Genomic DNA, 27,348 nt, shown 5'->3' with positions numbered 1-27,348 from the left:
TTAATTCCACTAATTGGAGCATTCAAAATAAACGCAGAGCTTTCAGAGGGGGACCAAAAGGCAATGCTGCCTTTCCAACAGTTAACGTGCCGTCAGCTACAGCCAAGGCTGGGAACTCACGCGTTAGTGAGGCATTGAGCTAACGTGTCTTCGCAAAAACCATTTCACCTGAGCAGCAAAGCCAATCGGCCAAACTGTGGACCTTGATTTATCCGTCTGACAGCCCTGTTCAGCCCTGCCGGGCTGGACTTTGCCCAGTGCTGCCACTGGGAAGCTGCAGAGCATCTCTGTGAAAAGCACCTGCACAAGGAGCGGAGGGGGAGGGAGGAACACTTCAGACTTGGTAAAATAGGTTTCATAGAGCTGGAGGTGGAAAAAGGCTGAGCTGATTACCCTGTGTGAACTGACTATAGGAACAATACCCAAACAAAAGACAATCATCTAACACAACTGTCACAACAAAGCCAGTTCTGAAAGACATCTGACAAGGAAACATCTTTTTTAAAAAATCCTCAGGATATTAACTGCATATTTGTGTGTTGTATTAAGAAAACTAACGTCATGACAACAGCTCAATTTAGCACAAACAATAGGCCAATAAATACAATACTAGTGCTTTAAAATAATTAAATAACCATTTGTTCTTGCATTTATGGTGCTTCCAAATACTGGCAGAATTCCTTCAAATAAACAAACAGCTCTTTTTTTTTTAATCTTTAAAGATTACATGTTGGCAGTAATTTAGGCAAATCTGGACATTTGTTCCATTCATCTGAGGTGAAAAAAACAAAGACACATCTATCACATTGCATTTTCACTCTTAGAAAGCCAAAACAAGGGCCCTCCAGGGAGCAAGAAGTTTAATTATAAACTATTACTGCAAAACAAGATAGATTCTGGGACATATGTCTGGGAACACATTCAATACACTAAGCCAATATAATCTGAAATGTAATTTTTTTTTTATTTTTTTTTTTTATTCTTAATGCAGGACCATGGTTCTTTTTTGGTGTAGAAGGAAAAAGTCAGCAAAATAATGATTAATTACAGATGCACAAAGTTTGTTGCAAAATAATGTTCACAACCCAGTGATTCTTCAGAAGCACTCACAAGAACAGAGAAACACGAGCAGTGTCATCGAAGAGCAGTCCGTTTGTTTATTAAACTGTGCACTAAATCTGTGCTGTGCAATACTGAGAAAATCTGAAGTATAAAATAAGAGTCAAGGTGCAAAATAACATTGCCTTCTCTGCACTATAGGATTCAGTTTCCGTTCCTGTGGAGCTTTTTATAATTGTTGTACCAATTCTCACAGCAGAAGCCTCTTACTGAAAACCAGAATTACTCCCGTATTTTTTTCCTTTTCACCTTCCTCAGCAAGAAAAAGTAGGAAATTTATTGCAGAACCTTCAGTTTGAAGTATTTCTTAATCACACATGATGCATCAAAGAGTTGGTTCATTTCTGTCCACAGAAAATCCCCCTAATAGGAAAAAGTATTCGTAAATAAATAAATATAAATTTTTTAAAAAGTTGTAAGAAGTTGTACCCTCCTACAACTCAATGAGGCTATTTAATAAGGCTGCATTTTAGATTTCCATCGTGTAACAGAGAAGAAAATGAGTTATGTCAATAACACTGTCAACAAGGTCAAGCCCCATAGGAATCCCTATGAATTCCTTCTAAAATCCTGTGTAGATCTGTAAACTATGTCATGATCTTACCCACCACATCGGTGAAGCGTGGAGCTTATTTTAAACAACCGCATACTGACAGCCTAATTCTGTTTTCACAAAGATGAACCGGATCTCCAGAAAGGCATACAGTCTCAGAACACAAGAGGTGTCCATCAGGTAAATTGATTCTCCTGAGCAAATGAGTTGCAGAAGTAAACATGAAAGCTTGGTACTGAATCTAATTTAGAGAAAAAAATATTGAAGATTCCAAGTTCTAAAAGCTACACATGACATTAAAGATGAATGTTAATTGACTTTTTTGAAGAAGATACATTTCTACTTAGGTCAAATAGATAAATTGGTAAGAATACTATTACCCATGGTAATACTATTGCCCATGTTCAGTATCTTTGAAGGCTTTCAAGACCCTTGAGATCATGCAATTTCTAAACATGATAACATGAAAATGCAATTTTTCTTCCTAAATCATGATGATCAATACTTTAGAAAAGCTTACAGTTGCAAACAGTGATTATCTGATTATTCATTCTTATTTTCCTTCTTTCTTTTCCCAGCATTTAACTTCCTTGTATTTTACTGAATGTCTTCACATTTTTAGTGAAAGTAGCAGAGATTTATAATACAGATTTATAACAAAGTCCCCACTATGGAGCTGTATCAGAGTAGTGCAGAGAGTAATCAGTAAGGGATAAATTGGCATGTGTCCACCGACTTCACTGAAGTTGCACTAATTAGGCACAAAAGGATCATGACCATCGTGACGCTATAATACTGGTGATACTTGTGTTCACTAGTACACAAACATTAAATTTATCATCTTAGTTCCAGCTCTGAATTCCTTTGACAAAATAATTAGTGGGCACATTCATTCAGATAATTTGAATGAAAGTAGAGTTTGTCTTTAGTAAATTTAGTGCAAAAATATTTGATAATATCTCTAAGGTTCAGACTCACCTCCATTCAATTTAGGTACCTGAAAAGTAGAAGCTGGCAGCCTGGTCACTTGAAGCTACATTCATAACCAATGGAGAGAAACAGCAAGCAACCACCAGAAAGTGAAACTACCAACCTGAGCTGCTTAGCACCTTCTGCTGACTCTAGTTAAAGTATCAGATCCTATATGGGAAGAAAAAAACATAGGTCTACGCTGTCACTTGTTTCTCTATTTGACTATACCCAGTTGAAATACATGCATCCAAAACCAACAAAAAAACATTACTAGAAAAATTTCTTTTGCTTCTCCTGTTCCAGATCTAGGTACAGTCACTCCCTAGGTAATGCCCTTCACTGAGTATCATTTGCTGAACCATCGTAAAACCCTACATGTCCGAGCATGGTCCTCTATTGGAGGAGGTAGAGGAATGAATCCCTCCAATAGTTGTGTAACAGGCTCTTATCCTGCTACTAAAAAGGAAAAGTATATTCGTGATGTTAGGTGTACATGTCCTTATTGCAGCAGTATTCTCACTTGGGAGGAAATGAAAGAAAATGTCATGCTGCACAAAAGGGATTCCATGATAAATGAAATGAGATTAGAAGGCTAAGAACTGAAAAGTTACAAATGTCAGCACTACAGCCGGAATGTGATGGCAAACAACCCGACCCTGCCTCTCACAGTAAGTCTGTGAAGCAGAAGGAAAACAAAAGAAATATTTTACTAAGCTTATTTAAAAATAACAAGACAACATTACTACTTCCTTGGTGTCTTTCTCATTCAGTGTCCACCCTGCAGGAATGACCCAGAGGTCCTGAGGAACACGTGTTTTCTGATTGCATGGTTAAAAAATGTAGCCTAGTGCATATACACCAGAGAGTGGGAAGGAATTAAAGTGCAGACAGTTATCCTTTGGGATGCTGCTAATGAAAGCACTTGTAAGTTATTTCTCATTGTTTCCAGTGTAGGGGAGCATGGCTGCAAATCACAGAAAACTGACATATCTACATCTCTGCTAGTGCTTTATTATTATTAATCAAAATGAAAACACTATTTTCTTCTATTATCTGTACAGATACACCCTCTGTATTCAAGTAGTTAAAGAGAGGCCTGATTAGTCCTGTATACTATTAAGGGGCTATTAATATTATATCCCTGCCTTTTCTTGTCTTCCAAAGCAGTGAAGTCGGTGGTTGTCAAAACCCAGACTAGATGATAGAATTGCCATATCAGGTATCAGAAATCTTCTGAAAATGTGACAGAATATTGCTGTCCTGGAGATAAAGGAAATGGGATGGGGAACTTGTCCCAGTCCTAGATTAGAAATGAAAGGTAAAAAAGAAAAATCTTTTTTCTCTCTCCCAAGCTTTTTTATTTACAAAATTTGTAATTATTTTCTTTTATATATATATAAATTTGCAAATGTAACCGAAGTGATTCATTGAACTGAAAACATATCACTACTGTTTCTTAAGACCCCATATTAGTCAAACCATCCATGACTAGCTTCTGATTCTACCTCTGGCACTGAGGTTTGGGTTAAGAGCGGAGCAGCTTTCTCCTGGAAGGTCCCAGGATGTTTCACTTCATCTTCCATCTCCCACTCTGGGTCTCACTCACGTTTCAATTTCTCTCCCTGTGTGGCCATACTGGGAGCACTCACAAGCTAAACCCACAGGAAAGAAACAGAGAAGAACAGGAACCACGCAAGAGCCTGCCTGGACAGATTGAATAATGCTCCCAATTTGTTAAGCACTAGAAGATGACTGAAATTCCCCAGTGTTACTGTTTTATCATTCTTTTGAAATCATAATGCTTTTATTCTTTATGAACTAGTGTGCTAAACGCAGCAACTTAATGGTGGAGTATTAAAAAAACATTAATGTAAACATGTAATAATAATAATGTAAATGTACTGACATATGCTTATGATTATTGTTACAAATGCCTTTTGGGAAGGCCATATCGAATCTTTAAAATGTATCTTCAACTGTGGCCCAAAATCCAGGGTTCTGTTAAACACATTCAGCCTGAATCTTTCTGAGTCTCAATGTGAAGAAAGTATAGGCTTTCAAAACAGACTGAGTCTGGCCATAACACAACAGGATCAGAGACATGCTTCTGCCGCAAGGGAAAGCACTTCAAACATCAGGGTGCCAGTCTGTCAGCACTTATCACTCAGTGGGTTATACTACCTCTCCAGCAGATTCCCCTTCCCAACTTAAGACTTCATCGCACTCCTGACCTTGCTGCATACGGCCCCTTCAGCAGAGTTCAAGTTTGTATCATGTAAACCACGGAGACTTTATTCACCGCTTCTCATTATCATCTCAGAACTTTGTCCATTGTAAGCCAAAATTATTTACTCTGCAGTTTTGGGGGCGTTCATGGGGGAGGAAAGGATAAAGAAAAGTCTAACCAAGAAAACGTTATGCTGCAAAGAAAACGAGCAAACATCCGCCTGTTCATGAGCAAATGACTGCTTCTGCGCCTGTTTGGTGTGCAACTTCCCATCCAAAAATGGGATGGAAACCGAGACAGACAGGCCATATTGTGCTCCAGCTAATAAAGTGTTTCAGATCAAGAAAAACAGGCAAGGCTGCATCACTCTGGCCTGCATTGTATGGACTCTTTTTTTTTTTTCCTTTGAAACATTGCATTTGTTGTTCAAGCCAAGACAAGAAAAGAAACATTTTTAACCTTAAGGCTCTGACATAAGCCTACAAAATTGAATAGCCAGGGCTGAAGTGAGGCAGGTTTTACAGTTCTTAAGTAGCTCGCCTTTGTTCTTTCCTTAATGGTACAGTTATAGTCAGGGAAAACATCACAAGCTGCAAGCAAACAGGCAAGAGCAGATTCAACTGCCTTTATTTGCATTGAAATCTATGCAGGTCAGGGCCACATGGTACTAAATACTCTACAAATAAAGAGCAAGTGTCAATACCTTCCCTGATGAGCTTACATCTAAGAAGACAAAACAAACAAAAGATGGGAGGAGGAAAAGCCTGTGTAATTACAGGAATACGGTACAGTCACCCCCAGTGCAGCTCTGACTTGAGCTTCCAGACCCCAAACCTTAGTCTGTATCAATAAATCTAATGTGGCAGTCACTATTTGCAGATGCTGAGACGGAGCGGCCTGGGACTTCTGTCCATACAGCTAAACCCTCATTCCCTTCAAAACCGAGTGGTCTCATCCATATTGCCTCCTGGGAGCCCTCCGCATCCCCCCAACTTACGATAAGGCAGTTTGGAAATGTGCTAGTTGACAAGAGCAAAAACCAGTCCAGTGAGCACGCTAACAAATATCCCGGGCTATTGCAGGCCAACACCTTCTTTTGGCCTCGTTTAACTTGATGTGACCCATCTGTCTCCCCTGCGGTCCACGTGAGAGTCCCTGCACCCACAAGGGAAACGTGCCACTAACACCATCGGCCGAGCAAGACAGGCAGTCGGTGACAGAGCCAGCAAAGTATCCCATCAGGTTTTAGCACCTAAAAACCTCTGCCTTTCATTGTGTAATTTCTGTGGAAAATACAAGATGTGGCAAAACCATGCAAAATATTCCAACAGTGTGAATACAGATGTCCGAATCAGGCTAACATGACCGTCAGGTAGAAATTAAAAAGGGAAGGGGATTCTAGGTTTTTTGAGGGTGTAGACAGATAAATTACAGGTGAAATCTTCGAAATTTAACTCTGGTTTTAAAAAAGGCAGTGCTAGATTAAAACATCAGCTGGTTTCTATGATCACTGAAACTCTGTTTTCAGAAAAGTTTTGACAAACTTGGAAAAAAAGAGCAAACAGCTGATATCCACTACAGTGCACACAAGTGTCCTCCTACAAAATCCTGCTCAGGGCCACACTTTTAGAGCAGAAGTACACTGACTTCTGCACGGATGTTCTTGGTTCACCTTCCGTGAGATACAGACCTCAGAAACGAGAGGTGATAAAGCCACGCAGGCAGCGCTGTGACAGGGGGACATTACTGACCGCCAGTACCTCGTGCCACATGTCACCACCTCTTCTCTTCTGCCAAAGGACCCGTTCACAGAGTCACTCTCAGCTGCAGTCGGCGTTGGCTGGTTTACTTTACACACCTTAACTCCGGTGCTGCTGTACTTGCTGGAAGTGGATCTGCAGGACTGAGGACAGAAGGCTCATGATGAAATGAGAATGGAAATGGGGAATAAACTTTTAAGACGGTAGGGTTACAGACAAAGAAGGATATGTGACCAATCCCTTGCTCTCTTCTACCACATGCTCAGAAGAAGGGATTAATAACTGATCACACTTAAGAAATGAGCAAAATTATTGGTAGCATTCTCTTGTCACATTCAGCAGATGCAATACCTATTATTTTTTTTAATCAAATCAATTCATGAGAAAGAAAAACTAAAACAAATAAATAATCAGCATGGATCTTGGAAGAAAGAGTTTCAGGAAATGTTTTATGGCAAAGAACAGCCCTTCTGCCATCCAGCTGTTTGTTTTGTTTTAACAATTCATGAGAGTTGAGCTTCTGCAGCTTCTTTTCTTTTTGCTATTCCAAAAGCCTCAGGGATGTTTCTCTTTTAATTTTGAGCCCACTCTTGAGCTGGGAATTCTTTTCCCAATGTGTGAGTGTGAATGATATGAAGGGAGATTGCGCAACTGCTTACCTCTTCTCTTGCTGCTCAAGTTATTTTCCTAACTCTTCTTAAGAGCAATGAAAGAAACCTTTTTCTTTTCATGGGTTTATTTGGATCTGTGGAAACCGAGGACTCATAGTCTCCCTACATGCATATATAAAGTCTTCTGCAGAACTGAAGCACTTTGTTCAGTATGAAGAAACTCTGAAATCAGGAGCCACTAGTTTGTCTGATACAGAAAGAATCAGGAGTCTGACTTGCACAGTTCTCAGCACTTATGACTCCAGGGATTCTGGGCCTCCAAAAAGCTAACAAAAATAAATTCTATGACGCCACAGAGAAGTCTCCCTCTCCCAACCTGGGTAGAAGGACAGCAGAAAAATGGCCACCGTGGCTCCAGCTAAACCATAAAAGACTGGTGCAGGTGCTACAGAAAGCAGATAAATAAGGAGGTTTATCTTCGTTTTCCTGGATGCGTATACTGTGCCTGTAGACACAATTCTGGATTTAATAGACCAAATCCAACTCTTTGAAGTTAAGGGAAACGCCTCGGTCTCTTCAATCACATTCTCTTTGATTTACTTATTAATGTCATTTGTGATGTGACATAAAAGCACTCAGAAAGCTGTTACACTCCCTTCAACAAACAGCCACCCAGATGCTCAACAGCCATGGCAGTGATGATCCTAAATCAAATCCTATGTGGTTTTCCTGTATTAAATACCATACACTCCTGAAGCACCGTCAGTGAGCAACGGGGGAGATCCCCTCCAGCAGCCAGCAGCCACCAGCATGGAAACCCATCCCAGTCCACCAGCATAGAAGCCCATCCCAGTTAAGCAGCAGAGGCTGGAGATACTACCTCTGCTCCAAGTTTGCAACAGCGTGTTTTTTCCAAAGACAAAGGGGAGAGAAAAAAAAAAAAAGAAAAAAAAAAAGGAACCTAGTTTGACTGAACCTGCTGGCACTGAAACAGGCTCCCATGTTGACAATTAAGAGATTCACTCTAGCTTGCTGCCTCAGAGCACTGCAACCTAAGTGAATTAAATATTTTGGACCAGGGTTTACTGTCAGAGATGTTGCTTTCCAAGCTCTTGCTGTGATTGATATCCCAATGTCTACAAAAGCAGTTAAAATGAATTAAAGAAATACTGCAATTCTTTCATCCTAAATTTAATCATCTGAAAACTAGGTGTCACTTCATTTGGTTTCCGTTTAGTCATTAGAAAAAAACAGGCACTTTACGGACCTATTACTCCCAGCCACTACAGGCTTCCTGGGTGGGAAGCTGAGGTTTCTCCCTCTCTGCTGATTAGACAGAGAAACTATTTGGCCATCTTAGTTGAGATACTTAGAGCTTGCCCCTTGGAGCCCTCAATCAGGGTTACCAAATGGACATGGAGCTCTAACAGGTGGAGTCATTGGTCAAATGGAAAAGTACTTGCACAAAAGGATCTTTAAAATGAAAGTGGATCAGCGGCCTGAAAGTGATGACTGCTATCAGTTTCTCTCAAAAAGCATCTGAGAACTGGTGCTACAGGTCCAATGCTTTGCTGTCACAAGAAATGAATCCTCAGTGGCCATTGACTTGTCCACTTCCATCTTCCAAAACCTCCCTCAGCAATCCCATCAAATTGATCCCAAGGAACAATTATCTACAACTATGCAAGAGCAAATCACTACACCTTCATGACTCCAGGCTGAATGAGAATAGTAATACCTCATTTCTGAGGTATATCTTTGTTCTCTAACATATTTGTTGACTTTTTTTCAGAGGAGTTTTAACTCAAGCTCTTTGTACATAACGTGTAGTTTACTGAGGGGCTGAGTGCAGATGAACTTTACAACAATGTCTGTAATACAGGCGATAATATTAATAATAATTTCTGTTGTGTATTGCTCTTGCACACCTCAAAAGCTGTCTGTATCATTCAGTTAAATTGTTTTGCTTAATGTGATCCTACCTGGTGCAACATGAACAATCAGTGCTGTGTCAAGAGAGAGGAAGCTGCTGCAACCCCCTGGGTTATTGCAGCTATTGCTACAGCTGAAATTTGGTCTGATTGCTTCACTTCAAAATTTTTGGCTGTTTTTTGCTATTAATCTTGGAAAGCCTCCAAAATAAACCTGATAAAGTCCTGAACATCACAAAAGATGCATTCTTCCCCATACTTGTAAATCATCTTTGGCACACTTCCCGATTTTAGTAATTATAGATTTCCCCCAAGTTCCCTGCACATTGCCCATAGATATAAGGCTTTGCATGATCTGTCTTCTAATTCAGAAAACTACAGCAAGCTGTTGCATGAACCCCACATTAGACAGTAGAGCAATTCAATACTAAAGCACTGTTTAGGTCTCTGTATGGTCTTCTTGATGGATGTTACACTGCTGATCTATTTTTATGTCTTATTTATACTGGGATAGTGCCTAGAGGCCCCAGTCAGGGGCAGGACCCCGTAGTGCTGCACACACTATGAAGGAGGATACAAGAGCCTCTCCTCCTTGCAGCTTACAGTCTAAGTATATAATGAATGACACCAGATGGATAAAACAGTCAGAGGGAGCAAAAAGTGAGATAGTTGTTAATAACAGTAGCAGGCAGAGCACAACAGCTACTTTGCTATATATAGGCGTATGGTGTTCCTGTCACAGTTGCCTGTTTCTCTCTGTCCTCTGTATGGTGTTTTAGAACCTGCAGTGACCTGTGGACAAGCATTCACACACAGAGTTGTCCCCTGTGTGTCCGAAGCACTGGGCACTTGGAAGCATCTTCCACTGCCCACGTCAGGCATCTAGGTGAGATTCAGAGGATGTAAATCAGGGGAAAGAGGTAGGTACTTACAGAGGATGATTCAGAGCCCCTGAATTAGGGCATAAAGCAGATGATGTGAATTCACATGTTTGGAGTTACTCATGGGAGAGATTAGGTCTTTGGGGTGTCAAGGGAGCCCAGCAAGAAGCTGGTCTCAGTGCAATTCACATAATCCTCACCTTTCTTCCCTTACACATTGACAGTGCAGGATACATATCTATATCTATATCTGTGTTTCTGCGGCAGGAACAGCCAAGAGTCCTTACAGTGTCTAAGAACATAGTGCCTAGTTCAAGCGCAGGGTCTCTGAGGAACAGCAATAGGCGCATGTCCCACCTAACTTGCTGACTAAGTCTCACTCAGGTTGAACATGGGCTTTTAAGCTCATAGCCTTGTGACCCAAATACACCTCTCCAATTAGGGACTTCTTATTTCATGTCCTGATCGATGTGAGTCAGGATTGCTCCAAACCCAGATAAAATCCCCACAGCATTTAGATCCTCTGTGCAAATCCTAAATCCCCCTCTAAGTTCTTAGGACAGTCCATCTCTAATTTCCCAAAGGAATAGGTGTTGGGTCTGCAGGGTCAAGAAAAAGCAATAAACGTAAACTCCTGCAAATACATTTTGATCTTCTGAATTCAGCACATTATACACATTCCCAAGCATACGTCTAGTCCAGTGGAGTTGACGGTTGGACTCAACGATCCTAAAGGTATTTTCCAACCTAAATGATTCTATGATTCTATGATTCCATGATAATATGTAGCCACAGGCTCTCTGACACCAGGTCCCTGTCCCTAAAGTGACTGATTGCTCACTCATCCCTTCCTCTTCAGCAATAGATGAGCCTTTTATTTGAAGAGTGCAAACCAAAGAGTAAACTAGTCATGAAGAGATGTTGCTGTACTGCGGGGTAATGATTGTAATAATACAAGGGAGGTCTCTATCACTGAGTCCTGCCTACAGCAGGATAAACTAATTAAGCTCGTCTTTCTTTGAAATGCAAACTTGTGCAATTGCATGGGTCAGCAGGGACCTCAGATAGGTCATCTTGGTCTTCCTCATGAGTCTGCATTGCTCAACCTTTCCTCGGATCCCCAGCATCCTACAGCTGCTTTGCACATGGACCTCCAGCAGCTCTAATAGAATCTCCCAGAATTTTTGTAGCTGTCCTCTGAATAACTTTCATTTTCCTACATCATTTATTCTTTCTTTAAACTCATAGTGCCCATAACTGTATTTTCTCTGAGGATCAGTCATTTCCAAGAAGGTAGCTACCACCTAGAGGTAACACAGTATTTCCAACTAGTTGTATTAAAGCAAGGGACAGGAGTAGATTTCCAAACCAGCTCAGCTCCCACTTAGTTATTAAGGCCTAGCTTTTCAAACGTAGTGTTAGGTAACTTGGGACATGGAGGCCTTACGGGATACAACATTCATTAATAGTATGTCCACCATAGCACCTTTGGGATGTTGCTAGTCTGCACAAGGACTGCTTCACAGAAACAGAAGTAGGAGTTCTATCATATAGTTAGTCTTTAATAAAAGACTTCCTGAATATTCTATGAGAAATAACAGGAGGAAAACACAAGTTCTTTGAGGTGGTTTCTGGAATTCTTTTAAAAGAACATCTCAGCAAATTCACTCATTAAAGACATTTTTTTTTTCCCCTTAAAATCAAGCTGCGTTGATTTTATTTGATCCTTTTATTCTTAAGATAACATTCATCTTGCCTAATTTCAGCCATCTAAAATTCAGGCATTGTCTTGGCTCCCTCCAGAGAAGGTGGAGACAGGCACTGCTGGGGTGAATCCATCCTCCGTCTCAGATACTGTCACCAAACAGGGCACATTGCCCTTGGCAGCACCTCATCTCTCTACTGAAAACAGAGGAAGATTAGGTGACCACCTTACACTATGGACAAGTGAAATAAATCCCATCTTAATTAGTTTTTCTACTCAGTATACTTGCATGGCTCCCTTTGTTACAATATCTGAACACCCCTACTTTCCAAACCTCACACTATTTCTATGACAAAGGGCAGTTTTTACCCATTTACAGACATATATAGCTGAGGCAGGTAGAGGCCAAGATCCAGACCTGCAAAGGTATTTAGCAAGTTAATTGTCTAAATTAGGTGGTTTTCAGTCTCAGCTGACTAACACTCAATGATGTAGACAAAGAAGCGGCAGTCGGGTGCCTTTAGGAATTTGCTGGGATCTAAGCAGAAATGACTTGCCTAAGGATGTAAGTTATGGAATTAACCCCAGGTCTCCTGAGCTGCTGTTCTAACCTTTGGAATGTCCTTAACATTAAGAAAATCCTCTTCTGTTTTTCAAATTAAACTTTTGAAGTATTTACAGTCATGTTGTCTTCTTTGTCAAACTCAAACAAGCTATGCACACTCAAATCCTTTAATTTTTCCTCATAAATCAAACCTGACTCAAAGACTCCCTTTTCATTTTTATTGCTCTTCTCTAAGCTCTCCTTAGATGTTAACTTACCAGTAATAGCACAATCAGGCTAAAATTCCAGGTGGGATTTTAGGTGTTACTGGGGTACAAGTGAACACACAAACAACAGCATAAAGTTGGATCTTTCATTAAAATCAGTGAAAATATACTCATTTCAATAAGCACAGAGTTCTAGCACTCCATATCACAGTGCAGTGCACTGATATTGTCTGCTGCACTTACAGAAATAATTGACCAAGACCTTGAAATTGAAATACTTAGGGCTTGTCAACATGAGAGTCCAGATACAGTAAGATGTGAATTAGCAGCATACTGACTGCTCTGCAATCACATCACACAGAAGTGTACCTTGGAAGACTTTTAATTAGCGAGCAGCTTACTTCACTTTGAAAGCAGCCTTAGGACGTACACTCTGCGACTGGTCGTGCAGAGAGTTAGTGTGAAGAAGATACCACGCTGTACGCTGTTATTCCAGTTTAACAGCACGCTGACTTCCGCATGTAGACAAACCTTATCAGACCGGCGCAGGCTTCAGTATTGGGTGATATGTGTTTCTTAGAATAATCTTAGGGAGAACTGCTGAATGCTAAGCATGTCCTCCGACTTTCCTGGGACTTGTACCTGGGTCGCAATAAGGGCCAATTTACAAAATAGGCTCTATTAATTTCATCTGTGATTATTTATTTTTTTTAAAATATCTCAGTAATGTGAAACAGAAAAACAAGTTTCTGTAGGGAGAGAGAGGTGACAGTCTCACAATATTCAAACAAATGACAAGATAAAGCACTGTTTCTGGTACTACACAGGTGCAGTTCTCCCCTTCTAAGACAGCAGCCTTCACCTCTAGCTAATCAAAACAATCTTATATCAACTTTGAATTATCATCAAAGCCTATCGATGTTTTCCTTTCAGAAACTGTACACAGAGAGTATGGATAGCTTCTGGGAAACATACAGTATCATGCATCTTTCAAGAAAGATGTTTAAATAATTGTAGAAGGTTTTCCAGACTTCAGATTATTAGAGGGACATTTGGCCGACTCTTGTATTAAACAGACCACAGAAACCTTACACAATTACCCTTATATTGAATCCAGTAGCTTGTTTATGGACTAGCACTTATTGTCCAAATAGGACTCAGTTTCTGGTGACATCAAGAAAATAAGATTCTGCTGATAGAATTGCCTTGCCCATCTTCTGAAATTCAAAAAGATAAAACTCCTACCCCCAAATGAGAAAGTTTTGCCCCATCACCCAGCTCCAGAACAAGGAAACATGTTTTTTCTGTGTCAGGATTTCCAACATATGTCTTGTGAACCACACGAGGAACAAGTTACTTCAAAGTTTTACACAAACCAGAGAATCCCACGCACCACCATATCTCTGTAGGGAATGAAGAATAAGTAGTTAGGCAGCAAACACTGCCAAGAACTCAAATGCCTTTTTGGGGACCTTCTCCCAGCCTAACAGAAAAGCAGGAGGTGGAAGCGACAGCCCCACAAAAAAGACACCCATGGGACTGAGCTCACATCTTCAACCTGAGCATGTCCGAAAAGAGCTCGGAGCAATTGCTGCTGCCTCCACAATATAGCTGGGTTTTCTTTCTGAGTGGTGGCACACACAGGCTAAGCCTGGGAAGCTTTCCGTAACATATTTGTAGCTCAGACCAGACCCCATCAGTGGGATCTAATAAAACTAGTTGGAAAAAAGCTACTGATCTTCCAGAAGAAAACACTGGAGACACTGACTGAGGATTCTGGATCCATCTGAACATAACACCCACAGAGTCTTGGTGGCTCTACAGAATAAACTGATTCCACAGTGTCAATCATTAATTTCTCCATCCTCTGCCAGCACCTTCTCAACTTTTCTAACCACTTGTGCTCACACCTCGTCTCCCGTGTGGCTCAAAGAAGAACGAAGAGAGACAGCACAATTTAAAAAGGGTCACACCTTCCAAGAATCAAAAAGCTATTTTGTTGAGAAAAGAATGAAAACAACTAGTACAATGCCTACTGCAAGGCCTTGTGAGATTCCCTCAGGGCCATCGCAACGGGCTGTTGTAATCTCTGCTGATGCTTACACCAAAGATAACAAAGCTACCTGTATTCAAAGCCACTGTTTCCCAGCTATTCTGGCCTTACATACAACTTCACTTGTAAAGATGAGTGTAGCACTTTATAGATAGTCTAATAGTTTATCCTGGAGTTGTCAGATCCCACTTTCCATTGTGTCATGTGAATTCCTGGATGGAAAACCAAACACAGTGAATGCAAACACATTCCAAAATGCTCTTCTCACATCATTTTAGTGGCGTTTACCTTGTTTGCAGGGAAAGGAAGGAAGGAAAGGACAGAAAGGATGGAAAGTACTTTTTTTTTTTTTTTTTAATACCATTCATCAGAGCACATTTTATTATCCTTAAAACAGGATGATAACCAAGGATAAAAATAGAAATAAAGCCTGTCTTTACCAGGAAAATTACTATCCATATTTCAGCACTGACCAACTGCAGAACAGCTGTGCCTGTGGTATCGGTGGCATCAATGCCATCATAAACAAAGGCGGGTTTACCATTGTCCTGAAAACCTGATACAACACCTGTAATCTCTCTGAATTTTCACCCTTTAACAGCTTAACATCCTACATGCAAGATTGCTACCGAGTAGAGTACACCTAGGGAGTGAGATTTTTGCATCGTGTCGGGACCATTTCTAAGAAGTGACAGGATACAGGATGACTGTGCCTGAAGTTTTTACAAAAGCACAAGAGAGAGTTAAACTGTAGGAAGGAGATGGAATTTCAGAGGGGAGAAGAATTTGGAGGCGGGAGCAGCTTGCCCCGTGTCTCAAAACCACCTGGAGAACTGCTGCAGCAAAGAGGTGAGGATGGGCAATTCTAGCTAGGAGAGACCAAGCCCTCGTGCCATACATCGGACACGCTGGGAGCCAGCACAGACCCAGCACAGTGGAAAAAACAGGGATAAACCACAGAGAATCTCACCTTGGGTGTTATACTGAATATGACAATTTCATTCTTTCTTTTTCTCTTGCTTTGAAAACAGAGGTATGGGATTAAGAGAGACAAACTCCCTGCACTGTTTGCTGTACGTACCTCCTGCTTTTCTGTCAGGCTGTTACAGAACCGGGCATTGGAGCTTTCAGCAGTGTTTTGTGCCTAAGTACTTATTCTTCATCCTTACACACCAATGTACAACAGCAACAAATGGAGAAAAAACCCCCAACCCTTCCATCGCTGTAAGAGCCAAAGCACAATAATTCATCTATCAGCAAGTAGCCAGGATTTGATTTTAAGCACCATTGAGGAGATCAATGTCTGTTTTATGGGCTTCACAACAGTGTTTGTGTTGCCATTTAGGAGAGCAATGAGCTGTAGCAAAATCACAGGAAGCAAAGGACACAAGAGCTTCAGGCTCATGAGGGCAGCATAATTGATCTGTACTTAAAAGTGTAAATCTCCTTAGGAAAAAACAAACAAACAAAAACCAGATATATGAATTTTCAGAGGAGTACTGTAAGATCAGTCTACCATTTCCACCACCACATATATTTTATTTTGTGAGTTGAATCAATCTTCAGCCTAAGCAGTCTATAATGATTTTATCTAAAGGTGAAAAATCTTCCCATGCAAAAAGTCCTTCAGTGTCACTGAAAGTTGCACAGGTTGTCAGGGTGTTATATTGGGAAAGATATTTCTTTGCCATAGATTCGTTTTTTACTTTTTTCAAGCCGAGGCAGCTTTATGAGATAATATATGTCTGCTTTTTGTAGATTTCACTAGAGGACTATAAACATCGAGTCATAACTCCAGAACAAATCTGTACACTGCAAATGATATTACCCAGGACACTCATTTTAAAAAGATAGACAGCACAGAGCAGCAGAGGAAAATGCACCTTTTCTTCTAGAAAGAGGACCTAAAAGACCCTTAAGCCTGAACAATCTTAGTAACTCTCTCAGATGCATCAATTCTCTCACTTTTTCCTCAGTTAAGTAGGACCGACATTCAAAAATTTACATCCAGTTAGCTTTTCCTTAAAGCCTTTAAAACTTTGAGTTCAATTTACAAAATAATAAATCGAGTCTTAAAATAAAAAACGTGGATTTCATCAAGTCCGAGAAAACCTCAGTTCCGACAACATTATATATTGTAGAAGACATCAGATCAGCAGACCACAATGATTCAGGCAGTAGTTACGTAAAGCATCCTTGTCTATTAAAATTGTTTTAGCCAAAAGGTGAGATTAATAAAGATTTATGACCTTAGCTGCCTGTCTCTGCATTAGAGACCAGTATAAAACCTGTCTTCTGCTGTTACCAGGCTTCGCATGTAGCCAAACCTGCTTAACAACACATCCCCCGCGGCGCCTGGGCCACCGGGTGCACACACAACAAAGTCGTGATTATTGCAACCCCTTCAGTGCCCGTGCTGTTCCAGAGCAGCCATTGCTCTGCCCACCTTACTTGCAAAGCCGGGGTGGGCTCCAAGCCTGCCCACTTCTCCCGCAGACTGAAACCAGAAGATCTACCTCTCCCAACACCTTTGCTCCTGCAGCCCCAAGGTTAGTGCGCTCCTTCAGAGCAGATAGGACTGGACTCCCAATGACTCATTCAAGGCAGTAGTTCAGCACCCAATAGGAAATATCAACACCGATACCAAAACATTAACCGGAGCAGGTCCAGTAAGAGAAATCTTACGCCTGAAAGATGATGGTCTAGCCCCAGCAAGCCGCAGCCCCTTTCTGTTGGGCCTTTGATAACAGAGCACTCGCAACAAATTGGAACCGTGGTGGCCGAGAAAGCCACGCTCCCCAGCACCAGCAACGCCACCGCGCAGGCACGCACGGGAAAAACTGCACTCCCAGGTCACCTCAGGCAAGAGCAGGCAGCTGAACCACTGAAATATATGCTAGAGATTGTTTTTTAAATGTATTGTAACTTTATTTTCTTTTTAAATTTTGACACAAGGACTGACCCTATGTAGACACCTATCTGCTGGGAGAGCTCATGGCTGACGATCCCAAATGGATTTAGGCACTTAAATATGCAGCTCAGGGCCTAAGCTGCAGAGTGCTCCTCCTAACTTTCTGCAAGCTGGCTTTTCCTCATGACTTGTGGCTTTTGGGGATCCCACCACAATCACCCAGTCAGTGCACGAGAAGTGACAGCACTTGCTCAGTACTTCGGTCTCTAGCTTCTCCTTACAACTCTCGTCCCCAAATGCTTTCAGCGTATACCGCGAACTTAAATCTCTGCTTTTTCTCTTTCAGCTTTTGGAGCTGCTCATTTCTTCTAAAGACATAGCACTGCCCTTAGCTATTACCAATCACTCCCCTAATTTCAGTTATGCATCTCTGATTTACACCAACTGAAGACACAGCTTGTTATATCTTGATTTTTTTGGAACGTAACACCTGTTGTGTGCTACCGTCATTCCCATGGACGCTGTCCACTTCCTCCGTGCAGCAGTTTTATCTATAAGCTGTAGCAGTTTGTGCCTCAGCTCCCGAGTACATCATATGAATGGGACATGTACAGTGGCTGGTGCTAAATTAAACCCCACCCATCTGTGGATGATTTGCCTGTCATTAATGATCATTATGAAACTCCTCACCCAGGACTACTTTTGCAGGATCCCATTCAGGAAGTATACTTTATTAACTTCAAACTCTGAAACGAAGACATGCAGATTTAAAGATCCATTGTCCAAAAAAATCCTTACCAAAAAATGGTATTACATTTCAGCTTTAGGAAGGTGACAGACATAATAAGGATATCTGCTTTTATTAGCTCCCCCTTTATTCTTGGACTTCTGTTCATTTCAGTTGACCTGTTTCTACAAATTAATGACTTTTAAAATATTTTGCTCTTAGATAGCAAACTGGATGACACCAACCGTCTTCATTATTCATGTGCTGAGATACATGAAGATCAGGTAAAAATTGGTATGCCTGCTCCCTAGATGAAAAAAAAAAAAAACACCCTGAATTATGTTTTCTTCTTGACAAGTTTGTGTTTCTGCATAGTATTCCTTGCAGATTTTTTTTCTTTCTTTTGAAGAGGAGAGTTCTGCTCCAGTTGAAACACAAAGGCTTAGAGTCTCTGACTCAAAGTATCACATGGCTCAATGGATCCAAGAATTCCAGATTTATTCATGTGGAGACTTTGTGCCTCTAAAAAATCCTCTAACTTCCTTATAATATACCTCCCCAGAATAAAGTGGATTCCTCGAAGCTGCATTGTTCAGAAATTAATCTGCTAAACTAAAGAGGTCACAGGAACTAAAAGTCAGGTTAATTCAATGTAATTAATTTATTGAGGCATTAGGCCAAATTTGCTATTTATCTTTCACAATAGGGGATCTCATAATGCCATTACAAATTCAACTTTGCCCTGACTTTTATATCATTCAACAACAGAAAAACAGGCTGAGACCTCTGTTCAGTCTATGAAAGAAAAATGTTGTTACCTGTCTTCTTGAGGAAGCCACATCTCTCAGTCTTCTGTGCTTGCTGACTCTTGCCCTACGCTGTGGTTGAAAGTGGTTTTCGTTTTTTTGTTTAATTGGATACATCACTGGTGCTAAACACAAGAGGACTTTCATTTTTAACTAAGACCTCCCGATGCTACTGCAGTATAACTAATAAATTAATAAGAACTTCTCTGAATGACAAAAGGTCCACTGCTTGAAACTAATGCCCATACAGACAGGAGTAATAAATCGTGACTATCCATATCTTATGTATGCTTCCTACTAAAAACAAGATTTTGAGAAATACGGAAGGCAGATACAAACAAATTTGTTCCTGTGTCTCCTCTGATTTCTATTAAACAACAACGGATCTTCAGAGGTGTAGCATGATCACACTGTTAGTAGGACATACTGTAGTAGCTTTGCAGATTTATTTATGTCCTTAGGAAAGGTTTTCAGGCACCTGCTTAAAAAAGAAAATAAGTCATGAAATTAAGTAAAAGATTGGTATTTTATATGCAGGTGGGACATACCTTTCAGAAGTCAGAGAATGGATATAGGAATGTCACATCTTGCAAAGGCATATATTATGAAGAAAGTCAGAAAAATAGTGCAAAGAACCTTAGAGTTAAGGCTGGTTCTTTCTGTCAATCTTGAAGAAAAGGAACTGCGTTTGCAGCACTCTATCACTATTTGTTCTTGCCCTTCATTTTATTTCCTTCTCTCAAAGTGTAGCTGTTTTGCTCTTTTGATACCAAATGATGTTATGGACAGTTTTCCTTTATTACACTGTTCTAAAGCCTTTTAGTGTAAGTCTTCATAAAACCACACATATGTGTGTTATAAAATTACAGTGAATAAGTTCCATATGAAAAATTCATCATATTTCTTCTTACTATTTTTTTAGCAGAGATTCTGACATTAAGCATGAGAGCAACAGACATTGTTTTAATTCTTCGTTGTGGAAGGGAAACAAAAAAAATCAATTTTTGCTTTTGGTTGAGAAAGAATTTTTTACATACTCCCTCTTTGCAGTCTTTCCCTTGCAAAACCAAAAAAGGATTTTAGACGGACAAAAAGTAACCACAATTATATGGAGTGTGTCATTGATAGATTCCAGGGGAATATAACGAGCTAGGTAGGCACATACCATTAGATCTAGCTGTTCAAAATGTTAAAATTCTAGCCAAGATTAAGCTGGAATATTTGGCCACATCAGCCTTCGGGACTGCACTTAACTTTTAAAAGAGCTGATCTCACTCTAGATGTAGCCTTTAGGAAAGTACCTCTTTCAAGAGAGCACTTTATGCAGCAGTCTGTCTTTAAACACGTGCTCTAAGTCCCTTAAAGTTACTAAGCACAGATACAGGCACAAGTCTTTCTTTTCATGACATCTGCTTCCTGCAAGTCTCCTGATTCACTGACCAACTAGATTGGAAATGGTTTAATTATGGATATTTGTTTTACTTTTAAACTGACCACATTAAAAGAAAAAGGTCACACGACTGTTCTTTCTGTTTATAATAACACAGGAAGAAAAATAAGCAGGGATGTACAAAAAGGATCCATGTTACTGAAAGCTGAGTAATATATACAGTGTGAAATTGATGCAGTGCCGAAGGTCCTCAAGAGTTACAGGTCTCCATATACATACAGGCTCTAGAGCATGAATTTGTCTTTAGCCACATACATCTTGAACCCTTTAGGATTTGTCCTGCAAATTAAGGTTGCAAATAAATGCCTCTAATGTACTGTGTTTAGTATGACCAGTGAAGCTGGCTATTAGGTAAACTTAGGTACCAGCAGAGCTCTGAACATTAATCATATTTTCCAGTTATGTTGTGGCGAAGTGCAATGATTTAGTTAAGGCCCATATAATGTTCTAGGCTTAAAACCCACACCTATCACTCTGATAGTCAAACTGAGTCAATGATTCAACCCAGATGGGAATCCAGGTTCTTCTTGGCTTACTGTTATCTATTCTGCCCATTAGGCTACATGACTTCCATAACTTATTTTGCAGTTCCCGTTAAAAGAAAATAAATCCACATGATGCTAAATGCTGCCTCCCAGCTGTAATGCAAACTGGAATTTTGGACCACAGCACTGCTCCCTGACTCATCCTGGAACCCCTCCATGTGACGTTGGATCCATCTAAGCTGGGGAGAGTAGAATAGAAGTGCTTTTTTCCTTGCCTTTTTTTTTGTTGTTGTTGTTTTTTTTATCACCCACTGTCAGATAACACGTGGATGTTCACGCAGCACGTCTCCAGGATGTGAAAAACAACAACACTAGAGAGGAGCCTTTCTGGATACATAAGGATAGAAAGGAGAAGATAAAAGGACTAAAGATTTATACAGGGATAATTTAAGCACTGACTCATTGCCATCGCTAAGTTTATAAAATACATAAAACCCAGACAGAAATGTTGGGGCAGGGGGGAGACTGTGTTAAGAAGTACGACAGAGGTGCAGCACTATAATAAAGATAAAAATAGCACAGCCCTTCAGCAAACATTTGCTTCACACATAGTTTGAATACAGCTACCACACTTCACTTCTCATGGACATGGCTTTGCTATGAGCTTCTCTGTTGCTTGTTTGTAGCTGGAGAATATCCAGAAAGCAAGGAAAACAAACACATCGCACGTTCGGTGCGTCTATTTGATTTAACGACACTTAGCATGCACCTTAAGCGTTTTCCATGGGTTAAAAAGACAATGGGCCAAATATAGCTCCGGCTATCCCGCAGGCTGCCTTGCCAGGAGAGCGCGGTGGGGAAGCCTGCTTAACCAGCGTCGAAGGATTCCCTCATGTAGCAAACCTCAAAGAGTATAGAGGTGGCTCAGTGGCCAATTCCAGCACCAGGGGTTTTAGCCAAAGAAATGACGGCATGTGCTGGGAATTCAGCTGATTCCCAGCTGATGAATCAGCCTCTCCGCAGCCACAGGTAACCGGTACGTCTACATTGCAGTGGTGCACAGTGAAGAGACGCCTGAGATTACAACTTGTGTATTTTTAACAGCAAGAAAGAAAAATGAGAGAAAAAAGCAAAACAGGGATTCAAAAAGAATCCAGAAGTACATCATTATTTTGACCACCCTAAGCTGACAGCATGCTCACAGAGTGACTGTGAATGATTATGACCTTCTGCAGATTAAACTGTAAAGATCCTGACTGCGTGGGACACTTGCACCTCCACTTGTTCTACGACAGAACGTGGAAAGAGATGCTGAGTATATCCCTTCTGCTAGGACCAAAATAGGGACAGGGTTTGTTGGGAGTGTTTCATTCTTTGGCTTCAGTTTCTATATCTTGGTGTTTACAGTGCTGATTTACTTAACTATCGTTATTTAATCTCTGAGTAATAATGATGCAGTACCCTCAAACACTTTAAAGGGCTCTTTCCCAATGAACAACATCTATTTCCATTTAATATTCTAGCTTAATTAATTTTATTTTTTTTTTTTCCTAGGGCCTTCTTTCATTTAATTCAATTGCAAAATCCCAGCATAATTTCAAGGGTGCAGTATAATTTGCATAACGAACACAGTGGTATCTACAGTGAAAATATCACCTCTCAGAAAAAAAAAAAGAAAAATAAAATAAAATAAAGTAGTAGAGTGAGATCAGGGATATGACAGTGTTTGGGAAGGTCGGCTGATGGCGCAACCTGCAGCTGGAGAGAAGAAGGTGGAGGCTGGTACTTGGGAGTGGGGTCCAAAAGAGGTACCACTCTTCCGGGGATCTGACTACCCACTACCCACCGAGCCAAAGCTGAGGGCAGGAATACAACTCAAAATTATATCTTCCTGAGATTTAGTCACCTTACTCAGCACTACTGGCAGGCACTTCTCTCTTCCTGGCATTATTGTCCTGGAAGCATTTTACACCAGCTCTTATAACTGCAATCATTCTCATATTTTGAGACGCGGCAGAGGGTACTGGTGAAGGTTCTATTTCCATTTCTGGTTAAAGCGCTCCATGGGCAGAGCCCACACACTGGCTGTGGGAGACTTTGGCTCAAAACGTTTCTGCCTGGTTTGGAACACATCTCTCTGGGCTTCAGCACTGCACCTAATGGGGAGTCCACTCTCTGCACCGTACCTGGAGAATCCCTGTTGGATTGATCCAGTGGTAAGAAGAGGGAAAGTAAATTTAGTTCTTTAGTTCTCCGGCTAGTCTGGATGTCGAAGCCAAAATAAAGTTCAAATAAAAGTGAAGCCAGGCTGCTCAGCCCGATCAAGGCTGAAATGCTTCTGTTTATGAAGCACCTCAGAGCAGGACTTGTCTTGGAAACTTTCAGAAAAAGAGGTGTGGCACCTGCAGAGTTTGGGTACCTCTGTTTGACAGCAGGATTACAATTATGGATTAAAAGACCCAAATTCCTCTTGAAAAAGCTGCTTAGACACCCAACGTTCTACAGCTTTAGGGAAGACCTTGATGCTGACACACCTTGCAGGTGATGAGTAGTGCTTTTCTGGACCAGGCCCATAACAGACTAAACAAACTAATTAAAAGGCAAGGATGAAAATCGCATCAACTGTGCTAATACGGGTTTGAAAAATATTATTAAGCTGTTGTTCCGCACAGTAAATCACCTCCTAACGGTTAACAGTGAAATCAAGTCTTTTTGCCTGTTCCCTAGATCTGCAAGCAAGTAGTAAAAGAAAGTGCCGCGCTGAAGTTCTCGCAAAGATTCGTGCCTGCATCTTCGTGGCCTCTGCCAGAGCCACCGATGCGGCGTTTAGCTGCTGCTTTCTCAGCAAAGTCCTCTCTGCTTACGGTCGGACCGCTGCCCCGTTGATCTCTATCGCTCTTGGGGGAAATTTGCCCAATTCGGATAAACCCCAAGCTTTTTGAAAGGAAACATAGGTGGCTGCTTCGTGCTTCTATCAGCACACAGCCACCGATTACCTCACGCGTTCAGGAATGCTTCCTTTCGGGAAGCGACAACTTTCATTTTGCAACATCCACTGCAAAACCGAGGAGCTTCACCACCCCCCGCGTTACCCCACGAAGCGAAGCGGGGGCTGTCAGCGGCACCGGCCGAATAATCCCCTTCCACCAGCGCCCCCCACCCACCCCCCACCCGGGCCAGCCAGGTGCTCTGCGGCTCCCGGCGCCGGCCGCCCTCGGCGGACTCGCCCCCCGCGGCAATTCCCGGAGGATTTAGGTGGCGAGGAAGGCTTTTTACCCCCGCTCCGCCTTGCGACAGTTTCTCCGAAGACCACGGGGGGCTGCTTGTGCCCACGCCGCCCCTCCCGTCCCCCCGAGACACCCCCTTGAAGCAGAAACAGGCGCAGGGCTGCCGGGACCGAGAGAACCAAACCCCAGCCTCCCACCCCCGCTCCCCAAAACCTCTTCCCTGACTCCCCCCAAACCCACCTCCGCTGTTCCCCCCCCCCCCCCCCCCGGCTGACAGCAAGGCAGGTGGCCCGGGGACCGCCGCCAGGTGCCGGGCACCGACTCCCGCTCCGCGGCGACCCCGGCGGCCGTCGGGGCAGAGGCGAGCGGAGGGTCCGGGACAAACCGGGGGGGGGGGGGTGGGGGTGGGGGAACCCCATGCACTTTTCCACCCCCCCACCTCCCCCCCCGTCTCCCACTTCACCCCGTTCTCCGCGGCGGCGGAAAAGTGCTCCCAGCGCCCGGCCGAGCGGCGGAGGGGGGGGGGGGGGGGGGGGGACACCCGGTGGGGTTGGCTGGTACCTGCCGGGCGGTCGGGAGACGGCGGCGGGGTGCGGGGGTGCGGGGGGGAGACCGGTGCGGGCAGCCGGGGCCGGTGGCCGGGTTTTTGGAGGCGTTGCGATCGGGGCCGGCTCCTCCCCGGGCGGCGGCGGCGGCGGAGGGTCTCGCTCCTTGTGCGCGGCGTGTCAGCCTTTCCCCTGGCTCCTTTCCCTTCCTCCATCCCCGCCACCCCCTTTCCACTCCCTCGCACGCACATGCACACCCCTGCCAGCAAATGGGCTGCTGCGGGCGGGCGGGTGCGTGGGCGGGTGTCAGGCACACACACACACACACCCCCCCCCCCACCGCCGCTCCTCCCGGCGCAGGGCACGGCCCCGGCCACCGGGAAAAGTAGCGGAGAGCACCCACGGACACGCGAGCGCACCCCCCTCCCTCCCCCCAAACACGCGAGCGCACCCCCACAAACACCCGAGCGCACCCCCACAAACACGCGAGCGCACCCCCACAAACGCCGGAGCGCACAGGAGGACCGAGGGCCCCGCCGCTGCCCTGGACCGCAGACCTCTCCCACGCTGCCGGCTCACTCGCACGGGAGCATCCCAGCCTAAAAGAGTAAGGCCATCACCCCGCACAGGTGCCGGTCCGGATCGTAACGTCCAAAGCAGCTTCGGGGCCGCTCAGGTTCTTCCCGCAACATTTTCCCGCTGGGGCTGAACGGCAGGTCGCCGCTGGCCGGTAGGCTGGGAGTGAAAAAAAAAAAACCCACCCCAAAAAGCCGGCTCGCCACACTTACTGATAAGGAGAGAGCAGCTGGGCAGTGGCCCAGAGCTAGGGGTTCGGGCACCTTTAAGAGTAGCCCACGTGCAAAATCGTAGCTGCCAGGGATACATCTGCCTTTGCATTTATTTGTTTTGCCCGTGGAATGTGCTACATCGGTGGTTCTCCAGCTTTCGCATGCTGCAGACCACTTCCTAAGAGAGAATTTCTCTCCTGGACCAACCCACTCCCACACCAAACCCTTCTCTCCAACATATTTCCTTCTGTGGCTGCCTGAGGAAGAGCCGTTCTGCCCACAGGCTGAGAGCCATTGAACACATGGCACAGATAATATCAGACACTTCCAGACAAGACACACTGGGCTTCTTTCAAAAACAGTGTTTCCCTTAGTGAAGAGCTCAGATTGAAAGTCTTCAGCTGGCGACTCCGTTGCAGAACAGACCCTGACTGTTGCTCCCATGAAATAACAGCAGGAGCAAAGAACTCCAGAGAAATATATTGGAGTTTCCACCATGTCACCCACCTCAGCAGAACTTCATCCTCACCTACCATTCACAGAGAAGTCAGATGGGTGGTCTGGGCATACAAGACGGGATCTAAATATGGGGTTTTTTTGAAGTTCACCAGAATCCAGCTTTACACCTTTTTATCTACGTTTTTAAAACATTTTCTTACTACAGTACCGAGCTGATGTTGTTTTTATAAACTCCGCACACACCGATACACAGACTCTGCTTGTCTACATGTGTCTTATATTCCCACTAAATAACTGGAGGAATTTGAAGACAGGTTGTTTCACAGTTGCCATTGACTTCTGCTGTTTAAGGCCTTCGAAACAGGATTTGATACCTGATTTTCTACATTCACTTCATTATCGTCAATAAAACTCACCATCGCTTTAATCCCTGGATGGATGGCGGTGTTTCATAAAAATACCATTGTGATCAGTATACTGGAGATTAGAGCCCAGTTTGTGTTTTAAATTCCTGTAGAATGATTCTGGCACTTTACCTTGTTCCCACATTCTCACTGAACATCGCAGGCACCCTGCTTGTGAGGTAACTACTTTCTGCACCAGAAACAGCTCAACAAAGAGAAAATGAGGAGCAGGTTGATGGAAGAAAAAGCCCTGTTGATTTTTTAAGCATTCATTAGAACTACAGAATTGGGCTTTGAGATACCCTGAAAACATGAATCCTGGTCAAGACAAAATGGGCTGAAAAATACTGCTTGCTTCATGTACTGGAGATGTTTCAGACTCCTGTGAAAAATAAATCAGTATGAATGTCCCCTTTTCTCATTTGTGGAACCAGTCTGCAGTCTCTGTGAAATGTAAAAGAAATGGGTTTGGAAATGGTTTTATCTTAGTAGCTACTTTTTATTCTTGCAAATTATGAGAACACATATTTTTTGGTGGTATAAATAGCAGAAGACTCATCTTTCAAGAATTATAAAAAGGAATTTGTGAAATAATTAAGCTCTTCATTTACTGAAGTGGAAGAAACCAAGAAAAAAGATGCCCTCTTGTGGCTGTTTGCTGAATGAAAACTGAGAAAGTTCATAAAATTTCTGTGCAGACAGCACAGATCGAACATGCCTTTTTGTTCCTTGTTGCTAAGGCTGTAAAACAAGGTTACACAGAGTCATACCATGGACACAGGCTGAGGAGACATCTACCGTCTGCACAGTATCATTTTAAATGATCACCCGATGCATTCCTTGGCATTGTATTTTAAACGACTGTTCGGAAAATCCCAGAGTAGATAAGTACAGCTTTACTGTTAGAAGGAATTTTACCTCTCTCAGTGTCTGCATTAATGCTACCTCTCTGAGTGACCTTTT

General features: G+C 42.6%; 1 protein-coding gene across 8 annotated transcripts in view; it reads right to left on the bottom strand.

Annotated features, from left to right (window-relative positions):
- The window catches only part of SEMA3D (semaphorin 3D), a 148,125-nt gene extending 122,581 nt beyond the window's left edge, over positions 1-25,544 (bottom strand). For 3 of the 8 annotated variants that reach the window (XR_007507700.1, XM_049814312.1, XM_049814310.1), the window contains exons 1-2: positions 24,731-24,967; positions 6,623-6,774 (exon numbers count right to left, since the gene is read on the bottom strand). Coding sequence is in view for 3 of the 8 variants with exons in the window: in XM_049814312.1 (XP_049670269.1) it covers positions 6,623-6,774; positions 24,731-24,949 (371 nt within the window). In the remaining 5 variants the exon portion in view is untranslated. Of the gene's footprint in view, positions 1-1,723; positions 1,783-6,561; positions 6,775-12,773; positions 12,839-12,899; positions 13,054-24,730; positions 24,968-25,522 lie in introns of those variants that run through there. The other 5 variants (XM_049814316.1, XM_049814313.1, XM_049814315.1 and 2 more) reach the window with 5 other exon arrangements.
- Positions 25,545-27,348: the final 1,804 nt, after the last annotated feature.

This window comes from Accipiter gentilis, chromosome 11 (assembly GCF_929443795.1).
Source record: "Accipiter gentilis chromosome 11, bAccGen1.1, whole genome shotgun sequence".
Classification (NCBI taxonomy): domain Eukaryota; kingdom Metazoa; phylum Chordata; class Aves; order Accipitriformes; family Accipitridae; genus Astur; species Astur gentilis.
Note: the sequence above shows the minus strand (reverse complement) of the source record. Positions and strands in the feature narration are given on the sequence as shown.